General features: G+C 37.4%; 1 protein-coding gene across 20 annotated transcripts in view; it reads right to left on the bottom strand.

Moving 5' to 3' along the window:
- Positions 1-3,783: 3,783 nt before the first annotated feature.
- QKI (QKI, KH domain containing RNA binding) overlaps positions 3,784-25,404 on the bottom strand; it is a 160,565-nt gene continuing 138,944 nt past the window's right edge. For 4 of the 20 annotated variants that reach the window (XM_040553411.1, XM_040553418.1, XM_040553413.1 and 1 more), the window contains 3 exons: positions 23,201-23,497; positions 20,499-20,573; positions 10,632-15,878 (listed from right to left, as the gene is read on the bottom strand). In XM_040553411.1, coding sequence (XP_040409345.1) covers positions 15,862-15,878; positions 20,499-20,573; positions 23,201-23,497 — 389 coding nt within the window. In that variant the 3' untranslated portion in view covers positions 10,632-15,861. Of the gene's footprint in view, positions 6,673-10,631; positions 15,879-16,422; positions 21,340-23,200; positions 23,498-25,404 lie in introns of those variants that run through there. The other 16 variants (XM_040553421.1, XM_040553428.1, XM_040553423.1 and 13 more) reach the window with 8 other exon arrangements.

Below are 25,404 nucleotides of genomic sequence, written 5' to 3'. Positions count from 1 at the left end.
TTAGCCTTCACTTTCATCCCCATCACATCCAAATCAAAGTGCTTTGTCTTTGGGTAGAGTGCCACGCATGCAGAGGAAGCAGCTGGAAGCACACAGTGGTGCAGCTTTCCACAAGCAGCCAGCCCAGCCCATGTCCTGCATTCAGACCAGAGGCAAACAACATTCGTAACCCCGACATGCCAGTACCATGGATGGAGCATAAAGCCGGGCCAGGACATGGAGGACATGGCACTGAAGGGAGTGGGAGGGTGGCACACGGCCTGTGAGGTGGCGGGATGAGCATTGTCCCACCTTGCAGCCTGGGCACGGGGCCCTACCTTGTGCCATCCACAGGAGTGCAAGGCCATGGGCTTCCCTGCAGGACGTCCGTGCCCTCTGCCTGACTGCCACGTACCAGCCCAGCCAGGCCTGTGTGCACGGGAGGAAGTAAGAGAGGGACCTGCAGCTGAAGTCCTGGTGGTGAGGGGTAGGTAGGGTAAGAGAGGGTTATGCAAATACAAACCAATTCTGCAGCTTTGGAGGAAAACGCCAAGTATGCAAAAGAGAAATCATGGGGAACTTCCTGATTACTTGCACTGCGTGTTTGTGGGTTCATACATACTGCAAAAAGGGTTCACACATACTTCCATTAGCAAGACTTGCTTTAAAACTACTGTTCCAGGGTCTCCTCTGCCTACACTGTGGCACTGAGGCACACCAAGGCTGCAGGTTGACTTGGAGTCTCAAGTGAAGAAAGCAGGAGACGGGCAGGTCAGTGCTTTTGGTGTTGCTCTTCAGGCTGACTCACAGCTGGGTTACAAAGCCAGGTAGATGAGGATTACTCACTGCTTTTTTCAGCTGATCAGAGCTCAGCTTTTTCCAAAACCAGAGTTGGCAATTGTCATCTTTGCAAGCTAAGGAAGGGCTGCACCTGCAGGTGGACTCATTACCACTGTTCGGACACGTACAAGTCATCCTACGTGGTGAGACACCACTACGTGAGACTCTGTGAGATACCACAGGCTGCAGGAGGGCCCGGAGAGATGTACTGGCTCTTCCGCTCTTATCGTAGATATCTTTGTACCTTTAAAATTCAGGGTGTGCATTCCCCACATGTTGACACCCGGCTCTCAGAAATGATATGTGCTGAATGACAACTGGGTGGCAGAGGCTGAGAAAGGTTCTTCTGTTCCACTCCAAATATTACAAAGAAGGCACCTGGAGTTCTCTAGTGCCTCTTTCTCTGCTTTAATAATAGGTGCTTTAACCTTCGCTTGTCTCCTCCACCTCTCAAGTCTATATGGAACTGCCATTTTAAAAGGCACTGGTTTGGGCACTGCATTGCTGACTTCTGCACTTGGGCAAAATTGCTCCAGAAATCAGAAACCACTGGCAGATCAATACTCAATAAACTCGTATTAAACTGTATGGTCACTATTGTCCTTGTGCCTCTCTATGTTCTTGGCAGTCACTACAAACTCTCTTTTAAAAATACCTACTCATGACTATACTTTCACCACACTGACTTACTAAAATAGCTCCCATATGGCAAACACTTTCATGATTGCTTCCCTCTCTCCAGCCGCATTGCTCGTACAGCAGCTGCTCCTTTGGTTGTCAGACCATCACGGCACCACACCACTGGCCTCTCCTATGTCTGGCAGGGAGCTAGGAAGCATTTGCATATTTCCACACAATGGAAACATCATTATCTTTAGTATTTTGGATGTTATAGAATAGGTAGAGAAAAGAAAGGAGATTTCTGCCAAAAATACATGCTACAGTTCTTAAAAAAACTTAATGTTTCAAGCATTAATTCAGCCTCTAATTATTAGGGAGAAGGGCAAGATAACCCTAGAAGTCATGGGCACTGCAGCTGCCAGTTGGAAGACCTTTGGGCCTGCCTGCAACAAATCTCAGCAAAACCTTTGGTGGTTGGAAGTGTATCTTGTTTAAAAGGATGGCTTAAGCAAAACTAGTAGGAGAAGCAGAGAACGGGAGAAAACATCTGATCAGAAATTGTTCTTAATCTACGGAGGAGCAGTTGATGACTTAAGAGATCCAAGAATGCTGTATTTCAAGTCATAAGAACACCAAACACAGCAGATCTGCATTCAGGCCACCAAAAGAGAAACCTTGTGAAGCAAGCAGGTGGGATTGATTTCAATGCAAGGATGACGTGTCTCTCTTAAGTTATCCACTTTCTTTTCAAAAAGACTCTTGCAGCAGGCAGGGATCAAGTAATTACTCTGCCCCTGTTCACAAGATATCTCAAAATAGTAACAGACCGCACACCCAGGAGATGATTAAAGGAAGTCAGAGGTCAGGAACACAGAAAAGCTTGTGATACAGAAGAGAAGATTTGCATGGCCATTAATATTTCATGACTTAGCAGCCATGTTGCACAGAACAGCTATCTGCACAATAAAGGAGGATTGTCTACCGTCAGGTTGCATATTTCAAGACATACCTGAGTCATAAAGGCATTATTTATGTGCCTCTGCCCATGGGCGGAATGCAAAAGCCTCCTGGTTCTTGTACCTCTCTCTCCGAGGGCAACCTGGGAGCCCTGGCTGAGGGCTCACCAGGGGTTGATGCGGGGCTCTGCCCCGTGCTACGCCTCCACACAGGGTGAGCTTCAGCCTAAAGCCAAAGCATACAAGGTATTTTTCTGACTGCAGGCATATTAGACCCGATGCAAAGGAGGAGGTGCTGTGCTATTGGTACGTCTCTTCAGCCATTATCCCAACCCATGAAACAAAAGTGCTATTTATATGCAAGCGTATAGGTAGCAGTACAGGCAGAAGACTTTGTATTTGCTGCCCATTATAGACACATCAAAGCTGGTAATTAAACCTGGAAAAAAAGAAAAAGAAAAAGAAAAAAAAAGAAACCATAAATTACTACTTTTCCCTCAGTGAAAAGAGCAAGATGTGTCATGGATTAAAAACAGAAGCATTTCATCCCAGTGTTTCAGCAATTATCCTTCATGAGATTTTATTCTGAGCAAACCGAGCCTGCAGTAGCAGCAAAGCAGGTCTTCTCCTCTCACAAAATCAAACAAAGCTAGGAATTTTCCCTGCCTGCACATGCTTGTATGTGGCTGGAATAAGCACAGGGAGCATGTGGTATGGCTGACTCACCAGCACAACCAGACTCTCCTGTTGCCACCAGCCCCTGATGTAACTTTTTCCCTGCCCTTCTTTGCGAGTGGGTTCTTCCTTCCCAAACCTGCCAGCAGCAAGGTGACTTCGTACAGAAGGAACTTTGGGAGCCAAAGACACGTTGCTAAGAGGTCCAAAGGGGTCCCTCAGAGGGCCATGGCACATTCGCATTGCTTATCAGAGCTGCTGCTGCTCTAATTCTTGTAGTGTGTGTGTGTGTGTTGGGGGGAGGTGAAAAAAAAAGGGTGACAGAAAATGAGGAGTTGTAGAAAGGCTAAAAAAAAAATAATAATCACAGCACCAGAATTGCACCCTGTTGTTTTACTGACAAGATGTGTAAGTCCTTTCCCAGATAATTTAAAGACGAAATGAGACTTAATTGTGCCAGTCCTGATGGCCCAGTCTGCGTGCATTGCAAATTACTCACAGGAGCAGCCCCACTGACTCCACCTGAAGTATTCTCAGACGTGCACAGTCTGGCTCACAGTGACTAGTGACAGCAAACTGTAAGGGGAGAACGGATGCCAAGGGCGAAATTGCTCTTAGGCAGCATTATTTACTATTTCCCTCTCTCCTGAAATATCAGAAGTTTAACTATTTCAATCACTGTTTTCACTGCTGTTTTAAACCAGACACTTGCTAGAGTGGCAACCATTTATTTCAAAGTTTCCTCACACAGGGAAGTCAAAACGACAAATCTGGAGTAGGAGAAAGTCCTACTTCATTGATTTATTATTATCACTGTGATGTACATGACAACTAACATAACACAGGTGTTTACTTCAAAAAGATAAAATCTTGAAAGACAACTGAGGAACTAAATCCCCACTTCTCACCTTCCACTGTACTGGGGCTGGCCAACAGAAAGCGTCTGGTTGCCAGCTGACTTGTGGTTGAGCATGACCAAGAATAAATCAGCTAATATTGGGCTTTGTTGGGACTAGTGGTATGACTGCTTAGATGATTTTGATTTTGTTTTATACCTATCATCTGCTAACGGGAGCTCTTGCTTGAGAAATCCAAAGTCTTGTCTCTCACAAACAGCATTTAGCTTTTTCTTTCAAAGGCAAAATTTCCTTCACTGCAAAATTGGCATCCCAAATGTAGCTGTTCACAGCTACAAGCCTGAGGCCACAAGCACTGTTGTTCTTATAGTAAATTTAATTATTTTAAGGCACTTCAGTTTCAAAAATCATACAATAGTCTGAGAACTGAACAGCCAGAACCTCAGGTGATGGCGTAAGAGACCTGGTGTTTTTATGCTGACTTGTTCCCAAACACAGCCAAGGATGAGCGATACTAACAAAGTAAAAGGCAGCATCCAGAACACAGACAAGGATTTTTAAAAAAGTTATCTGATTTTTAAGCTCAGATCTCAAATGGAGATGGTGTATTTCACAAGTATCATCTCCTACAACCAGCAACACTTGCACACCTTCATTGAACAGAAATGCAGAACGCTGCCTCACTGCATCCTTTCCAGCCCCTTGAGTTTACCATGTATTTTAATAGATCTGTATTTGTAAAGGGCGTCATGTATTAAACCATCACTGTGTTGTAACTGTATTGGGATAACTCTACTCTAGTTAGTCAAAAGCTCAAAACAGTGCAACCTGAGCGCACAAACATCACTGAGAGTATCCATGTGCTAGACTCTTCAGCTCACTCTGTGAACACCGACGAAGACTCGGGGCAGCCATGCATTTTCCTGAAAAGCAGTAGAAAATGTAAGCAATCTTGGTATTTTGCCATCTGATGACAGTAACAATCCAACACATAAAATGTGATGCATTAGATACTCTTGTACTATTATCACGTCTGTCTTGTCTCCCACATCATACCAGCAAATTCCAACTCCCACCAACACAATCAATCCAGCTTTGCCTATTCTGCAGGCCCTCACAAGCACAGTGGATATCCCCACTTTCACGTTCCACTGGCTAAGAGACAAAGAAATGCTGCTGGTGCTTGTAGCTGCACCTGTGTCCCTTCAGCTCTCCTCAACCATTCTGGCTGTGGGAACCTGTAACGCAGCTCAGTCCATCCGCAGAGCCTGTGGCACGGAGAAAGCAATGAACACGAATCAAGCCAAAGCGAGCGATGGCCATCTCTGGTGCTGCTGATACCCACCGAGCTGATTTGGTCTGAGAGTACGACTCAGCTGGTTGAGAAGATTGTGCGATCTTTTTATTCTGTGGACTTCACTAAGTAAGAAGTCAAAGTTATTTTGTTTTGCTTATATCCTTTATTTTTAAGTACTTTCAAGATCGTAAGACACTTGGACACCATGCAAGAGAGCGCTCGGCTCTGTTCTGCCTGAGAATTTCAGTCTTGAATGCAGTTATCCACATCTGCTGCTGCTAGGGTGTTCCTACCAACCTTATTTCACAGACATGGAGCTGAGGTACACAGGTTCAGAACAAAAGCCTCAAAGGCACTTGCGTGAAATAGCGCTGAGCTTCTGCATGGAGAGCTGGGAGGGGAGTTCAAGAGTGAAGCTGAGCAAGGCCCACGGATGCTCTACCTGTGTAGCGTGACCAAGGACATACCCAAGCAGCTGAGCCACTGACGGGGTGACTGTGGGTGTGCTGAGCAACTGGGACGTATTGACCAGCATGTCCTGCTCTGCTCTCGAGCAAGTATGTTGTCTGCATGTACCAGCAATTTTCTTTTCACTGTTGTTGATAAACGTGGACAAAAGTTAAGATGATGGTGCTTTCTTATGGAACAATGTAACATGATTTTGCTATTGAAAACCTAGGTAATCACACTTTCCCTATTTCAATATCTGGACAATGCTTAATTCCTGCTCCAGGCGACTGTTTTTCTGGATGTGGCTGCAAGGCTCCTGCCCAAAGTTGCACAAATCATCAGTGATGGAAGAAACATCTCAAAACCAGGTGCTCCAAGTGATCAATTTGTGTCCTTGTCACCAAGACATTGCTCTTCCTTCTGCTTGGATTGAGTCATGCATATTTAAGCAGGCTTTCTAAAAAGTCTCACACTTTGCAAATTCTGATTTAGACCTGAAGTCTTGGTTGCAGTCTTTCTATAAATGAACTGTACCACCTGGCCATCCTAATGAAGGTAAACTTTGCCTATGAAACATAAGACGGCACAGGACCTCAGAAGAAAATAATGTGAAATTCAAATTAGGCTGAAGAAAGGAAATATTTCCAGTAGAGAAATTAACAAGTTTGATTAAGATAACAGGGAGATATGGCAAATCAACTCTTCAAGGACTGAGATAATTTCAATTTTCTTCACTTAAAATTTGAATCTATAGTCTCTGATGAACTTCTTGTCAACATAGTCTGCGCTTCTTGACAGTGCTGCTCTTCTTTACATTTGTCTTCTCCTCCTGGCTCATACAAAGTCCAAATTAACTTTATTAAATCTCTTCAGGACAGCATTCAAAGTTCTGACATGATTGTATTCCTTATCTTCTTTCAATCCACATAGGTATACATTTCCTATTTTCTCTCAGAAACAAAGCTGAATTCCACAGAAGATCTGCTTCATTCATTGCCTTTCAGGGAAAGAATCAAAATGGTCTCATCACTAAGGTTATATGGGAAACATCATCCAAGAGCATGCAAGTAACGGCCCTGAGGCCTCCTTTGCCTTGTAGTACTGGATCCACTCTATCAATGATCCAGAGATGTACTAGAGTAGTATGCATGTGAAGGTCTTCAGATTGCAACCATGTTAAAAATAAGACATGGATATTGCCATGCTAATTAATATATAATAATATCTCAGAATTGGTAAAAGATGTTTATACTTTTGGAGATTAACAGGTAGGCTAACAAAGAAACTAGGTTCCCTGCACCCCAGTTTTACCTCGTATTACACAATGACTGAGGCCAAGGCCTTAAACATTCCTTTTAAAAAGGCTGTACTCCAGGAAGAGGCATATTCATAACTGATTTGCAGTATCCTGTCATTTCACAATCGGAGCTGTACAAGGTACAGTCTCAGTCACATGAAAACTACCTTGTCCATTGCTACAAATTATCCAGCATCAGATCCTGGAAATCATAGTTCAAAGGGTGCACGTAACTAATAAAATACATACTACACTAGTATTACATTGTGCATTTCTACTGCACGCAATACTTTGAGACTCCAAAATAGCTATGCTAGTGCCTTTATTACACAGTAATACATTTCCCATAATAGTTTTGCTTACTCAACCTTTTTACTGTACTTGCTTCAATTTAAAAAATACTCCTTTTAAACACTGCCCTGCAAAGTAGAGACTGATTGATCTTCAAAAGACTATGAAAGCAAACCAGAAGTAACACAAGACAAATTAATTGCTTCATTGACTGACCTATGGCAAGAGGACCTGGGACCTTCTCAGTTTCAGGTAGTAGAAGTACCACCTGTTTAAGACAGACCACTCTCCTTGTACTGAAAGTCAACAGAATTCACTCAGAAAAGGTCCCAATAACAAAAGTCACTTCTCTGCTTAGCCTTTTGTCTGCATAAGTGATTGATAAATATATAAAATTTATTTTTTTATTGATTTGATTGGCATTTCATTTAGAAAATTTAATTTCATTTACTGATGAGCTGCTGAAATGCAACATTGAGAGATGTGCCTGTATTTGGTATTTTTTCTTGAACCTCACGCCTCTGAGTTTATTCAGTTTACTATTCAAAGGAGTCAACCTTGCTGCTGGATAGAAACACTAAAAATGCAGTGGCAGAAATGCAAAATGGCTAGTGTACTACTGTACTATTTTATAACAAAGACTTTAAAAGGTATCATTTGGGGAGTTACCCTTTTATCATGTTTCATTTTTAGGAGAGAGAAACTCAACATGAACTAGCTGTCAGTTGCCTAGTTTTTGACTGCAAACTTGTTAGAGATACTATGAAAGCAATTAGTTGATATTACTACTTTTACTGGTAGACCTGAATGGCAAAGTGAAAAGCATCATTTCAGACACTGCATTTTACACTCTTCAGCAATAAAATACACTCGGTATTTTGACACTGCCAGTCATTAAGTTTGTATTTCCTCAATGAGACTACAGAAGCTGTAGTAAAAACATTCAGGAGAAATATAGCAGGGTTAGGCCATCAGCCACAAACATAACAAAACACTTATGCAGACAACATTGGTAGATGAACAATAAAGCCTGGTGGTAGAAGTATTCTGGTCATTAAATTCCACATCTAACGTGAATTTGTAGACCAATAAATACAATTGCTAGCACAAATATGGTCATAGATAGGTACTACTGACTAATTCTCATTGTGCAAGAGACAAGGAATATCATCATAATTCTGTTTTCTGTGGATCTGGATGGAGTAAGGATGGGTTTGCACAGTGCGTATGTGCTAGATAGCCAAAGGCAGCACAGAAAGCAAGGGCATGCCCACACTTCAGGAAGCTGGGACTGTGGTTCACAGGCAAACTTGGGTTTGCATTCAGAGTAACAGCAAAGATGTCGAGGGGTGCTTTACCTCCTCAAGCAGCGCACATCTCACGTTTTTACTGCAGTGAACTACCAGGATTAAAGCTAGTTCAGATCCAATTGTATGCCACCAGTATGTTGAGACTCACGATGGAAGAAATCTTTGAATGCTAATTCTGCCAAATTTTTCATCCCTCCTAGAACAGTGTGGGACAGGACACGTACCCAAATGTTGGTATTTAGCCTCCCCTGCCCTATTCTACCAGACTTCTACAGATGTCACATTTACCTTTACCTATTGTATGCGTACTTCTAAAACACACAAAATAAACAGCGTAAGGTAGAAGGATTTTTTTTTTTTTTAAGCAAATAGCAGCTTTGGTAAATAAATTACCTCAGAATATAACCAGATATTATCACGTACATATTAATGAAAATATTAAAACACAATTTCTTCTCCAGAGTGTTTCTCACTAGATCCATGCTAGCTAGGATGGTGAATTATTTTCCTAATTTTATATAGTAACCAGAATAAACTAAAAACAGTATGTCAGCTTTAATACAAAGCACTTCTCTTCCTTATTAGCTCTAACACTTGTTACAGTGGTGCTTCCAGAACTATAATATCATCATCATCACTTGGTCATCTCCAAGAAATTAATAAAATTGATGCATCCATTAATCTATCATGCAAATGTGTATTGTGTGTTTATGGTAAGTAATGCATACTTGCTTCATTTACAGTTATAGACAACACAGCATATCCATTAAGCAAATGTAAAGCAAAAAACAAAAAAAATCCTGTTAATCGGTTGACCGTGAAAATTCGTCTCTTCAACAAATAACACCTTTCATAACAGTGCTAAAAGCATTAATGAAAATTGAAGTGTGAAAAATGTACATTCTTTATTCTGCTGTTTAGATACAGAATAAAATTTAACTTTTTCAGAAAATAATACTATAGCTACAGCTTTGAGAGCTGTCAATTTGCTTTTGATGATAAAGTACATGCACTTTTTTCCAGTTATTTTATTGCACATAATGTACAGTCATAATTGGTGTTTTATTTACATGTGTTTTGGCAATGTCCATGTTTTTTTTTTCCCCCTCAGAATACATTATTTTGCACAAACAAAACCTTAAATGTTTCACACAAACTGCCATAATACAAGTAGAAGCATATATGTATATATGTATTTCTTTTTAAATTAATTCTTCGAAGAGTTTCAGATCTCAGCTAATCTTTGCCTTGGGAGTCAAGATTCCTCCCAGTTAGCCTGTTGTCAGAGACGGACATCCGGACTGCTGGCATCGAGAAATGGACACTGCAAGGACCCACCCGCTGCGCCTCCCGCCTGCTCCTATGCAGAACCGTACCACCTGCAATTAGTGCGCAGGCACATAGAAGGAAGAGCACTGTACTTTTGTTAACCAGTTTGATTCAACATTGATCACCATGCATTAACGTTATGGCTTGTGTTATTTGAACAGTTTTCCATTAACAGGGCTTTAGAAAAATATACTTAGTATATTAAAAACAAATTCCAGTAACAATTATGTACTTGCACCCTAGGAATGTGTTATTCAGATTTCATTCTGTACAACATGCTATTTATGATGACTGCAATTGTTACCCAGATACAAAGAACTAAGTTTCATATACTCGTGAGTATGTTTCTCCCAAGTTACAGTGATTTCTTAATGGGCAGCAACACACTTCAATGCTTCCCTGCATTATCAGGGCAGAAAACTTTTTAGTGGTCCCCCTCGGAGAGTCCATCTTGGAATAAACTGTTATGTGCAGATTTTTTTTTTTTTTACATGCTTTTTAAAGACCTGTTCAAATAAAATATCAAAATCATCAGTATACACTGAGCATATGTTCATTAAAAATCTTTGAAAGATATCCCTGAAGACTCTTTATGAAGTATTTTCTAGATTGGTAGCACAGAAAAAAAATATTGGAGAAGTAAAATTTGTTATAATTTAGTTCAACAGTTCACTTAAGAAATCAATAGCATTGCTGAGATTTCATTTTAAAAGGTTCTGTGGTGTTTTCGTTTACATTCTGAGCTACTTAAAAAAAATAAGAGGTTTATCCTAAGATTAATCCATTTTATTTGATGGACCAGCAACTCTCTACTTGAATGTATCATCTTTCAAATGTAAAGACAATTTAACCCCAGAAAAGAAACAAAGAAAAAAAACAACAACCTAGCTCCAGTGATGTAGCAATATTGAAACCATCCTCAAATTCAGTTCTAAAAATAGCCTGTGCCTTTCCTATAAAGGGGCAAAGTATAAAATAGTTAAATTTTCAGACAGGCACTTAAGTAAACTGAGAAATGCATTTGGTGGTCAACAGCAATTAGCATAAAATTTTGATTTTTTTTTCCTTTCCTTCAACTTTAAAGTACTTCAAAATTTAAGGCAATTTTCACTATTTTAAAGAATGAGATGAAAATGCACTGTGAACAATGTATGACAGTAGTTCGTATCTAATAAAAACAGAAAACATTAAAAATACTGCAGAAAAGTAGTAGTTTTAGGAGTAGAACTATTTTTCAATATAAGACATTATTACTTTGCCGTATTTGAATAGTTTCACTTACACCAGAGAATACTTCAGAGTTTAAATGCGTGTCTCTGATTAAATATTTTAATAATATAAACTAGCGGATCTGAAATGACACCTGTGCCATTACCTAATCAAAAGGTCTCAATGTTATCTGTTTTTTTTCCACCATCTAACTGTGACTGACTTTTAGGATAACACTATATTCATGATCTGTTTATATTTCTGTACAAGTGAAACTATTCTAAATGCATTGATATTCTAGCTGTACCTAAACACTTTTGTAAAACAAACTAAAAAGTACACACTATTATAAAACGTCTTCATCATAGCTAACCTATTTTTCCTCCATAAAATAAAGATACAGTTTATTTTAATTATTACATATAAGAACTTTTTAAAGTTTTCTATCACATAGATTTCAAGATGTTTAGTTTGAAACATCATAAATTAAAGGTTCAGAACAAATGCAAAGCCTCATTGCCTCATTGTCTGAATTTTTTACTATCTACATAAAAAAATGGGGTTTCACAAGAACGGCAGGTATCTGAAGAGTGATCTACATCAACAATCTCCCTTGACATTAGCTATAACTGTCCCCTTAAGATTACAAGTCCAGGTGGACTACCCAGGCTACGTAAAGGAGCCTCAGACAACAGAAGTTTTAAGAGAGAGAAATGTTTCTGTAAAAATAATCTACACAGAGGTACAATCAAAACAGCATCTTCGCCATTTCAATTCCCTGCATTCGTGTTGCTACAGTCATCCACAGGGATAAAGATTACATAAAGGCAGCCCTGGAATTTGAAATGGCTCTTGCTCGGTAATTTAGTGAAAGGTATGTTTTTGTACTTTCTGCAGTCATTACGAAATGATCCAGTCTGACCTTTGGCTTACAGAAATTGTACTCCCCTGAGCTATGCAATACTGATAGACTATTGCAGAAGTACAAAAAAATTACATAAAAATAGCATGGCATGAAGAAAATAAGGCACTTTTGGCAAGGAAAAAAAGAAGATTTTGTATTTCAATGCACGGTAATTACATCTAGATGTATTTTGTGCTTGGAAATATCCCACAATGCAACAGGTGCCAAAACCAACACATCCCAAATTGCTATGAGATTAACTGCAACCTCTGAATGGTTCAACAAAGAATCAAACTGGTTTCTGTACACCATCATGATTTACCAATACATTGGCATCTTTGCTCTTTTGCTGTGAGCTGAGAGTAATTATTTTAGAGAAAGAAAAAGAAAGTGTGGAATTAGTAATGCAGATGCTGAAAGGCAAGTGGCAAGACTCTACAAGAAGAATGCCTCAAAAAAAAAAAAATGCTACTTTGTTCCCATATCTACTGGCACCTATTCCCCAAAGTAAAAGGCCAGGATGACCAAAGCCAACTTAATAGTAGTGTGCAGAATGTCAGCCGACAAACAACATAAAAACAAGTCACGTTGTGTTATCTGTGGTCACGTTCTTCAGGGTTAGTCCAGTAACTCAAGACTTTACATTCTTCCGTCTTTATTTGTTTACTTTAATTAAACATGTAATGGTTAATAAACAGACATAGTCCAGAGTTAGTAGGTTGGTATTATAACATTTATTAAAATAATGCTATGGGTTAATAGAAACAGCAAAGAACCAAAGAATTAAAATGCAAGCTATGTAAAAACCCAACTAAAACCCAAATATGTCTAATGTATTCATCCAGTAGCTAACTAAAAGCCCAAGAAAGACAACACTCCCAATATAATAAAGTACTGCAAAACAATTGGCAATTTTTCAGTTATCAAAATTGTGGGTTTTGCATTTTGTATCCTTTTTTTTTTCTCAATCAGGAAAAAAATTCTTTTGAATGTTATATAACATACATATAAAACAAGATAGAAAAATACATTATAAACTTGTAACAATGGCTGTAAATACATTATCTTACATGTTTCTCATAGGCAATAGGTTGGTTATGGTACATACATAGCATGAAACTACTAAGATAATAAAGAATAGACAAATACATGTCATCTGTACGGTTACATACAAGCGACACTCCCATCTACCCACTCTAAAAAAATTACATAATACTGTCAGAAAGAAGTCTTAAAACTACTTATTTTAATAAAGAAAAAGTCATTAAAGAATGATAATACTGAGAACCAAGGCATTCAGAGATTTCAAAAGTCATGCTTTTTAAGTTGATCCAAAATTTTGTCAACTAAGTTTTCAGAAGTTTGTTCAGAGCAAACATTACTTTCACATGTCACACATCTGTTTCATACACTTCCCCCCCATCCCCAATGAAAGACCTTTGATAAACATCTAAAAATGTCCAGGTTTTATCATAGTTGAGATGAAAGTGGATCAAATACTGGTATTGTTTTAGCAAATCTCTCTTCAAATGTTCGAGTGTCGCAAGTTTATTCAACCAACCAACCAAAAAAAAAATCAAAATGGCACAGCATATACTGTAAGTAAAATCAACACAACTGTATGTGTAACAGGAAGACAAAGCCAGTGGCACAATAAACAAAAAGCTAGCTGAATACGAAAGGATGAATGTCTATTGCATAGTAAATAAACTGATAATTATTTCCAGGTGAGACAAGATGTTAGATGAGGTCACCATGCAGGTGCTTAAAATGTAAGCCCTCTTAGCTTACTATTGACCTTTCATTTGGAAGCTGTGAAGATTTGCAGGAGGAGAATAAGTTGACAAGAAGGGGAGTAAAGTTATCACCTGATATTTGCCAAGTTTAGTTTTGAGCCCCACACAAAGTAATACTTAATGTTTTTAGAATTAAATACTGTGCGTTCAACAGCTTCAACTCCTGTGATTGCCCAGCTACATAAATCTCATGTGGAAGCGAGGGTTAAAAATACAGTATAGCTGGGCTTCAAACAACTAACTGATGTCCCTCTCCTGCTTATCTTACAAAGGAAAGCCAGTAGGCAGATCTAACATTAACCGAAGAAAAGCTTAAAAATAAGTAACTTGCATACTGTTTGACACTGCAGGAGCTGCTTACAAAAATTGGGGACATGCTCAGACCATAACTGAGGACTAGCTAAGCACTTTCAACTTCATTATCTGCAGAACACCAGTCTTTCTGGATGACTCTGAAGTCTGCTATGTCTGATGCATATTTATTCCAATCAAAAATCAACAGAACTCATCTCCATCCCTGAACAAAAATGAAATACTTCCAGCTCTACAAACATTTCTCAGCTAATAGTCTAATTTAGAATGAGACAGTCTGTAACACAGAACCCTTTGGTTTACATTGCACAAGTACTGTATTAGCTCTGATTTGAGAAGTAGAGTTGTGGAAATAATGATGGGCTGGATTGACAAAACCTTAGCAAATAGTTTCCATAACGCGTTTTTGGCAAAGTCACATCACACTAATATGGCAAAAATCAGGTAATTAATATGGTCAACTCATCATTTGTCTTTCCTCACAGCTTCTTTTCACATACTGGGCGACTGAGTGGCATGCAGTAACTTGTCTGAGGGAGAAGCTGATTATACAAGACATTTGACTAAATGACCATGAAGAAAATAAGGCACTTCCTTTTCTTTAGACTTATTCCAATACTTAAAAAATAAAAAAGAAAGACTAAAAGGCTCTTTTGGTCTTTTGTTTCTTGACAACCACCAGAAAAAATCATTTAATGAAATAAAGGGTTTCTTTGTTCTTTTTTTCTTTTTTTATAACACTTGAAAGTATAAAATGCTACATTTCCAAAAATATATTTTTTCTGCACCAGCACCCTTGTATAGTAAAAGTATCTACTTTTTTTGTTCATTTTGTTTCAATGCACTACAATTTATCTACAATTTCGTTACATGTATACAGCAAATAGGCAAGCATGGCTTTTACATCCTTAATGAATTTTTTTTTCTATACAGGGAGGTTTAAAAAAAATATTTGAACAGTTTGCCCAGTAATGTGACACATAATGCATGTACCTTGTTCTCATGTAATCTTCTGAGGAGATTAAAGTATGGTTAAAATAATTTAAACTTGGATTCGCTTTCATAGTGTTGCTGTTTTGTTCTCTGCATTAACATAGTTCTGAAAATTCATTGTGATCTGTATCTCATGGCACGTTTTCTTTTAAAACATCCAATTTGGCAGGCAATAGAAAAAAGGCTGCAACTTCGGCCCTCTGAGGGCACTGGTAGTGACTAAACAGCACGTCAAATTTTGAATACTTTTTGGAATCCCTTCACCAATGACATCCCTGACCAAAGGTTCATGCATGATGCATCATCACACAGTACATTCAGAGAGAGCTCGGACTTCTTTTTTGAGAAGAAAAATATTCCTAGAAGTCTCTCACAGTAACTGCCTCTGTCATCGGTAGTTAAGGGACATCTGTCTCCATCTCGCGCGAGGCCTCCTTACCGTTCGCTTGGGGCAGGACGCTAGAGGATGATCAGTGCGGAGGGATGAATTGGACCTTATTGCTTTACTACTATTCAGTGCAGGTTCTAGAACCACTTTCACCCAGACAGGAGAACACAAAAAAGCGGAGTTGGAGGACAACAATTTCTTTTGTCTGTTTTGTTAGATGGTAAGACGAACGGACAAGTGCCCCAGCTCGCTGCACTGAAGACAGGCAAGCAAAGGCGATTACCAGTTAACTGATCAGCAGGCAGGCATGGTCAGGTCATCATTGGGTGAAGAGTTCAGAGGTCAGAAGGTCATAGGTTAGTTGCCGGTGGCGGCTGGGTGGTTAGGAACAAAAAAAAACAAAACAAAAAAAGAAAGAAAAGATAGAGAAGAGATTAGTTCCAGCTAGTGACGGCTTAATGACAACATGAAAACTAATCACAACTAATAAAAAACAAGCATGTTTAATTCTGACATACTGATCGACACCATCTACGGAATGCAATAAAATCATGACAGCCCTCCATCATGATTTGGACACGGGAAGGAGAAGCCCGCTCCCACAAAACCGGTTAACAGGAGAAATAGAGATAAAATACGACTAACGACTAATGGTTAGTAGCAGTCGATGAAGGAAATTGGAAAACAACGAACGATGAACAGTTTTGGAACTCGGTCGGAAGAATTTGGAAACAACAGTCAGTGCACGGCATCAGTATCTGACTGCTATTAAGCATTAGTACCTCCCCAGGTGCAAGCATTAAGCAACTATTAATGATGGATGTGATTATTAATAACTGGTTGTTAAGAGAAATGGATCTGAGGGGTTCTCAACTTACAGAAACAATTTGGTTCAACAAACTAGGGGCCAAACAAGGGTTTTTTGTTCAATAAATTTTTTATTGCCTTTCATTTATTCTATTTACAAACAACATGGAATTTCTTGGCCTCATGATACAAAGCAGTACTAAACTGTAGTCTAGCAACGTAGGCATCATCATGGGAACCAGGAAACGCTAAGCCTATTACTTTAGCCAGCATCTTCCCGTTCCAAATACTACTATTTTACACATATAGGACACTTATAAAATGCACTTGCATGTAAACACTGTAAAAGTCCTGCCATTTTAAATTCTATACTTAAAAAGCTCTAAGTACATCAAAAAATAGAGAAAATATCTAATCGATACTAATAAGGCATTTTAAAACTACAAACAGCTCTCTTTATTCATTTTCAAAGCTAATACTCTGCAAATACAATAAAATCTGACATTTCATATACATTCCTGCTTTATATTTTTATATTTTAAAAGAAGCCACCTGTAAATACTATTTTCTTTTGCAAAAAACAACAAAACAAAAACAAAAAACAAAACCCAAAAACACAAACAAATTACAGTAAAACATAAAAAAGTTCTCAAGTGGAAAGTTATCATTCCCAATGTTCTTGAGCTGTTCCTTCTTTAATCATTCTCTCACATTCTCCTTCACCAAACTTGGTCCACTTAACAGTAGTATGATTTTTTTTTTTCATTTTTATTTTTTAAGACTCATTCAACAGCTTAACCATAGCTAATAAATTCTGAGGTTGATAAAGTTTTTGTACTGTTGCCATTTTGACTAAGGCAGAGGAGATGAAAGTGAGAAAGGTATTCAGTGCAAAGTCAGATTTGTGCCATTTCATAAAATGAAGTCCAGTAGGTGTAATATTCACAGATAGCATCGATTTAGAAATCTTTCTCGCGGGTTGATTTACCTTCACATAACAAAAATGGCCTATCATTTACGATACAGTTCATAAACACTAAAAAAAAATTACTACTGTAACATAAATGAGACCACATGCTCCCTGAATTTTTTCAGAATCATGCTAGGTGGGATTTGTTTAAATTAAACGGCTGTTTCAAAAAATAAGCAAAAATAAAAATAAATATTCATGTGGCACAATCTCACCACTTTACAGGTATACTAGAAACAAAGACTCTTAAAGCATTTTGATACTGATTACAATTTTGATTAAATTGTATTAAAATTTATATATAAATTATGTGACAGTTGGTTTGGATAAAACATTCAAGAATATTCTCAGCATTATTATTTCTTGTGGAGTTTATAATCAAAGCAAGCTACCTTTTAAAAATACCAGTACACCTGTGATACATCCTCTGCCAAGTCTCTGGCCTTCTACAGTACACACAGGTTTGTCAACTGTGCAACACCATTTACAGTTTATTACAATTAAATCAGTCAGTCTCTCTGTTATATGCAAATTCAATTTTGTATTATTTATAAACTGGGGTTTTATTCTTAGTTAAAATGAGCTATATTTTTCAACCCTTCACCAATTCTAAATGCTTAGTTGTAAGAGAAAAACATTTACACGTTCGGGGATTCTTGCTTTAAATGCAGTGCTTATCTCTAGAAAAAGAACTACGCAAAGAATAAAAACCTACTTAAGAAGTGAATGCAGTAGTACTACAAAGTCATCTGAAAATCAATTTAGAATTGAAATAACCAACTTTAGACCCAATGAATGCAAATATAATTTTAGCAACATTTAACTATATAAAAAAGTTTCTGCATTGAAAAAAAAAATATTTCGGTTTGCTGACATTGTTTTTTTCATGACTATAGCTATAGAAGTATATCAGTGACAGAACAACCCAATAAGTGAAGATGGTAAATATTGATAGTAGATTAATTCTGCAAGATGATTTTAACGCATTAAAGAATCTGTTTTACTGCTGAATGATGCTCTTCAAATCCTTTTGTGAAACTTAAACCTGTGTAGTGATAACCTAGGATTTCAGATTCAAAATAAAATAAAGTACAGTTGTAAAATTAACTTTGTGTAATGTTCTGAGTACACCCGGGTATTATTTAGATGAGACTAAAATAATATTCACCTGAAATATCAGCATGGTTTTCATGCAGAAAGATAGAGGTATGCATGACTTATTCCATAGGAGATAAGCCATCTGTATTTATTTTTTAAATAGAATGGACTTTCAGTATGGTTAGAGATGAACACTATATTATCAGAAAATGGCTGTATTTTAAAACAAGGTGAAATGAAACCAATACTTTTTTTCAGTGACTTGTAAGTGGCAACCCCAGACAAAATATCTAGGCCCTTCACAATATATTTAAAATATGTTGACTAAATACTACAATGATCAAAGCAAAATAAAAAATGGTCTATGCTTCCCCCGATCTGTTCTTTACCAATGTGTCTACTAGTTGTCTCAGTCAAATATCTAACTAACCAATTAAGTAGTTTTTACTCTCACTGAAGCTACCACTGCAGATCAAGAATGACCTTTAGCAAAAACTGATTTTGAAACATCAAATTAAACTTTTAAAGAGAACTAAATCCTTAACACCCATTGCTCTTGTCAGAAGATAGGTTATAATCTATCATTTTCTTTTTTTTTTCTTTTTTCTTTTTGTCAACATGGGACCTTATTCTGATTATGCCCTGTTGCCCATTGAGGAGTTTTCAAGAAATAAGAACGAGCCAATGGGCTGTAAATAGTGTGAGGTTCAAGAAGAAGCAATCTTCTGGAAAACTTTAGTAGTGTCTTGTTACCACAGCTTTACATTTTTTTTGTAAAGCAATGATTCGTACATGTGAAAGATAAAAGTGTTACATAAACATAACAAGTATCCAGGAGGACCCTTTTCACTGTATTGACTGAAATCTGTGTCGTTTCTTGTAGTCAATTTATAGGAGGTTGCAAGAAGTGAAGCGTAGTCAGTGTTAGATGTCAGATCTGTCAACTGCATTTGGCTTTTGAGTATTACAATATCATGTAAGCCTGCACAGCACTGATTTTGATGAATAATAATACTTGGCACATAACGCTTTTGTGTCCTCAAAGCCCTGTACAAACAAGAACCCCCACAACACCCCTGTGAGGTAGGGAAGTATTATTATCCTTATTTTACAGATGGGAAACACACACAGAGATTGAATGACTTGCTGAAACCCACACTGAGTCAGCATCAGGGATGGGATAAGAGTTCAGGAGTTCCTGTGCTCAGCCCACACACTGCTTCCTAGCCAATGTCAATAAACCGAAAATATCGCTTTTCTCAATAAGCTTAAATACTTCATTCAGGGGTCCAAAGACATTGTGTTTGAGGAACAGGAGAAAAATGAAGATTTACTTTCCATTCAACAGTTAAAGAGAGATGCCCAAATATTGGATGTCATCTCACCAACAGGACTTCAAAAGTTGCTTCTCCTTCAGGTTACACGTTTTAGCAGCAAAAGGCAAATACCAGGAAATAGATTTTGGTCAAAAAACCAAAACACCCTCCACTCCTCCACCCTTATTAATTCAAACTGAAACAACTTTTGAAGTATTATCTTCACAGCCCTTACCTTTCTGAATTCAGTTAGGTATCTGAGAACATGCATCCTCCTCATAATATACAGTACAGTGGCTCAAAAGTTTATTGGAAAGAAGGAATCTAAATCTTCAGATTTCTCCAGACACAGACAGGAGGCATTTATTCCTTTACTTCTTTCTCATTAAGCAACCATCCATTCATTTTATTTTGCAACACCAATCTGATATTTCCACACCAATTAAAAGAACAAATGGGGCAGGGGGGCTGGCACAAATTAATCATTGCAGCACTGAATTCATAGTGTTTCCTGATGCAGATGGATCTTTAAATAGTTTTAAAAAGGGAATCTGTTATAACATTTATATTAAATATATGACAAAGTTTACATATTTAATTGAGCTAGGAAAGCCAGGTTTACAACATTTTTTAAAAAACCACAAGCATTCCCAAAGCTCTAAAATATTAACTATTCAGTTTTTTGAGGAAAAAAATAATGTCAAATGTCAAAATATGGTATTTGGTTAACCAGCTGTGGTGTTGCAAATCTCATGTACACTCAAAGCACTTCTTACAAACGAGAACTGCAGAACTAAACTAACCTCGGTCTGCGGTCACAATCCTTTGGTAAGGATGGACACGCATATCGTGCCTTCGAACTTTAGTAGCCACCGCACCTAGTTAAATTGCAATTACCAAGACAAAGTTAGAAAACATTCAAAGAAAACATTAACAGCAGGTTTATCAAAATGGATTTAAATGATCATTAACTACAAAAGTTCATTTTAAGAAAAGCAACAAGTTAAGGCACAGTAGTTTCAAATCTTAACCTTAAGAAGTTTATCTGTGCAGATTAATATTGCATTTATTTTAAACATCCTGGCCTTAACCTGTTTAATCCATTCATTTACAATCCCAAAATTACAGTATTTCATGAAATCTATTAGACCCAAGCACATTTAAGCTTTACTAGTCACATATTCACTGAAGTGCCTTTCTTGCAGCAGGACTATTTTAAATAATGCCATCTTTTAATACTGACAATTATTTGCTAACCTTAAGATCACTTCCAGTTCTACCACAAAAAGTTTTAAAGCAATTCTTCAAGCCTACAGATTGTGATTTTAAACTTTAAGTCAATAAGTATGAACTGCAATGAATTAGGTGATTAGTAAAGCAAACACTATATAGAACACTTAGCAGTCAGTATACTACTATACACTCATAAATTACAGCTACTCTGTAATAATAGGGGCTAATCCAAATTAATAGCACTATTTTATTTTAAATCTATGTGCAAAAAAAGTGCAAGTAAGTCACTGACTGCTAGGCCAAGCTTTTTTCAAGGCTGCTGAAACTAAGCATTTGTTAAAATTCAGATCTGATGAAGGATCAGTTTAAGACCGTTCTTGAATTCTTAGCCTTTCGTTGGGAAAGCCATACCTAAAGATAAAAGGAAGGGAATTAAAAGTTAGTCACCAACTAAAATTTGATCCCAACATCAATATCCCCCAAAATACTAATAGGGACACATTTCTCTGTCATTTTTAACAGAACTATTTTAAGACATCTTAGAAGTCCACAAGAAAATGGACAAAATATAGCATATTGTTTATGAGCGTGAGTGTATTATGAGGCAGGACTCGACCAAAACCTTATTTAATTCAATTCTCTATGCAATTGCTCAGATTATAGAGCAGATGTATTAGTCATCGATTCTGTGCTACATAAACAGGGGTGTGGTGATTTTTTCCTGTCTTTTCCCTTTTTTTTAGGTAAGTTTATTTAGAGAGATCTGTTTTAGCTTCAGCTACCATTTCAGGAGTAATTCTCCCCTCCTCTCTTTTTATATAGAATTCTGTGAGAAATCAATGAAAGTTCCCTGCATCATATTAATATATTACAATGGAATGATGTATTTCTTTACTTGATATTAACCAAATTCAAGAGAGGACACTGCTACTAACTAACCAGCAACTGATAGCTACTGTGATGATGATGCCTGTAACTGCAACATTACTCCAGGAGATATTGCAAGTGCCAGTAAGGACTCACAGATTGGGGGTGGGGGAGCTGGGGAGAGCATGTACATGCTTGTGGGAAATAAAAGAATGATGACATTATCACATGGTCCCTAGATGTTGGCTATGGGATAACGGAAAACAACTATAAGTTGCTCAAAGACAGACCTACTACATACTTCTGCCCTACTAAAATTTTGTTAGTGGCTCACTAATTCTGAAAGGTAGAAGTCTGAAATACATTTTCTTTTTTACTGTACAATGCACACATACAGAAAACAACTATTCATTGTTTAAGTGAAACACTGATTTTTTTGCAATACTTTCAACAAAATATTGACTTTGAACCTTATTGTCCAGTGTTCATTAGAGATGTTTAGAATCTGCGTAAATCAATAACTGCCACTGAACAAACTAAGATCAAAGTACTATAAAATCAACATCATGCAGCACCAAGGTCATATGCAGTTCAGAACAAACTAAAGAGAAAAGATTATTTATATTCTGCAGAGTATAGGGAAAGAAGAAACTATTGGAACTGCTTGTTCCATATTGACCAGTTAACTGAATTGTCACGGCTGCTTTATCATTCTCTCCTTCATACGGCAAGCCAATGGCCTGAAATGTTAGGAATGACGGACATTTCAATCCAATGTATATAAAATAAGCCATCAGTAAAGTTGCTGATTGTACCACCCTTTGCTCAGAACTTAAGTTTCCTTTATATATTTATTCACTGAAATTCTTTTCTGCTTACAAAATGATTAACAGCTTTCCAACACTGAGGAGAGATTGATCAGATGTGTTCTAAATGTAGAAGCAAAAACCTAAGCAAACTGAAAAAAACACCTTTCAATTCTCTCCAGTTTGGCTACTAAAAAGATACAGCAAAATAGAAAGTTCTCTCTTCCAAAGATAACTGGAAATTAATTTATGCTGAAGACACCACAAACAAGTCAGGTATTTACTGGAGAACAAATTACATACAATAGATGTCAATGTCTTTTTTTTTTCCTCGTCTATGTATCCACCATCTAGTGTCACACAAACATTAAGATTTTGTTTTCAATAATCTAATACACTAAACACGTTTCACAATGCAAAACATGTTAAAATGTTTGAGTTACACCATTGGAATAATTTTCCTAGGCAATTTTGATATCTCTAAGGTAGGAATATAGCTTCCTTTTTTTTTTTTCCTTTGAGACGCATGACCTCTATATGCAAATATCATGAAAGCATATGCAATGTATTCTCCAGTCATGTGCAGATAAGAGTCTTACCTAATACACCACTAGGTTCAATAGGATACTCAAGGATTGATGTAGCTGGTGCCAGCGTGTAGGGGTATTCGTACGGGGTGTAAATTAAACCAGCTTCGGGTCCTGGTGGCACTATTGCAGCGGTGGGATGAGGAGTTCCGTTTGGCATGACAGCGGTTTGTATTTGTCTGATCAAAGGCATTATGGTAGGGCCAGCTGGCGTAGGAGTACGCAGGGCAGCTGGTGGGAGAACAGGCGCAGGCCCAGTAATGATCCTTGGAGCCTGGGCTGTTGCTGCAAGAGAAAAGGCAAGGGCTGCTACAGTAAGCAAAGAAATTCAGAGGAAAGTATGGAGATAGCAGTACAAAACGTGGAAAGAATGGGAAAAAAGGGGAAAAGTAGGAAAGAAGAAAAATAAAAGGAAATCATTAGTACATGCGCTGATCACACAGTGCCAAAGCACACCATTCAAATGCAAACAGCTTTCCATTTTCCAGTGTGATTAAGTATGAACATGCAAAATAAAAAAGCCATTGTAAAACAGTGAGGTAGATTTCTCAAACAGGTTACACAGCACAAAAGCTCCATTTAGACCACATTTCTTCATTTATGCTATAAAGACTGCATGAGACTGAGATGCATGCAGGAGATACAAGGAAAATACTTCATAATCAAATACAGAGTACAAAATGTAGTGCAACTATAGAGTCCACAGATACTCAGTTATGCAGAGCTACTGTATGAGTTCTACAGTTTTGTATCTCTTATATTGTATTTAAACATATATACAATTCTAGTTTCCAGGATCAGTGAAGTTAAAGAGGATCTGGAAAAACAATGCATCTCCGCTCCTACTGTAGCATGAATGACATACTCAAAATGTTTTTCACATCAATTTTCCCCAAATATAACATGTTCTTTGTTACAGAAGATTACTACAGTCTTGCTTTTTTGTTTTGTCTTGCACAGCGCTTGCATATTTAATTATTTGAAGCCTGTCAGCATACTATAGGAACAACTTCTTAAACACTAACACAGGTCAGCTGGTAAGAGTCAATATTAAACTGTTCTATTCTATTGGTTAGAACAAAGATTTCTATGCACTACTGCTGATCTACGTTGATTTAATTAACTTACAGGTGGTCTGAGAAGAGAAATGCATGGGAAAGATTTTCATATTTGAGAGGGTGGGTTTTGTGGATTTATTTCAAAAATGCTCAGGCAATGTAGAATTAAAAAAAAAAACACCAAAATTTTTGTTTCTGTTTTTATAGTAAAATAAACCACTATGGATTTCACATCCTCAATTTTCAGTAAAGTCAAAAACACAAACAATGAAAATGTCTTATCACCAAAATGTGAATATTATTGTGGAAATCTCTAGTCAGAAAATGAAAAAAATCCATCATCCCACTTATACTGTTAAAATAGACTGATGGGAATAGATCAGACAAAGAAATCGCTCAAATTAATATAAAGATTTCTGTGCAACAGTTTGCATGAATTTATTCTGAAAGCTATTTCACTCATAAATTTGCAATAGATTGGGGATTCAAATAGGTTTAAAACTGAGCTAGCTTTAGATATTATGATGTTCATTAGGGGTGAAGATTTACCACCACCATTGTGGTGGTAAAAGCCCTCGCTTACGTATCTTTTTGAATCAGAAAAATTACACTGGTGTAAGCACTCTCAAATTGGCCTAACCACATTCCAAGCTTTAAACATATTCAACACTGAAATGGAGTCTGTGTGGGGAAACAAATTTGCAAATATCAGTAGGCCCTTAGTGAAAAGGCTGATTTATCCGTGCTTACATTTGACATCTGTATCGTAGCTACAGCAAAAGTTTACTTTGGAACAGTATCAGAAACTACACTTGCAGAAGCAGAAATTAGATTTTAATCTAGAAAAATAATTTGTATCACACATAACAGGTATATGCTGTTTTTAGTAGGTGTATATAATTAATTTTCAAGTGTAAATCTACACATACTTGTGTTTGCAAAAGCATCTCACACAAATCTAATGGAAGAAATTGTAAAAATGGCTCATTACATCACTGATCCCTGTGAACTCAGCAGTGAAATCAGTTGATGAATTGTTGGAAAAAACATAACACTAGGGGAACACATGCAAGGCAAGATGAAAGGAAGGAATATAATACAGAAAAATGTATTCACAGTATCCTGAACATCTGTAATACTTTCAAACTGAAATCTCAA

This window comes from Cygnus olor, chromosome 3, assembly GCF_009769625.2.
Source record: "Cygnus olor isolate bCygOlo1 chromosome 3, bCygOlo1.pri.v2, whole genome shotgun sequence".
In the NCBI taxonomy this organism is placed as follows: Eukaryota; Metazoa; Chordata; class Aves; order Anseriformes; family Anatidae; genus Cygnus; species Cygnus olor.
Note: the sequence above shows the minus strand (reverse complement) of the source record. Positions and strands in the feature narration are given on the sequence as shown.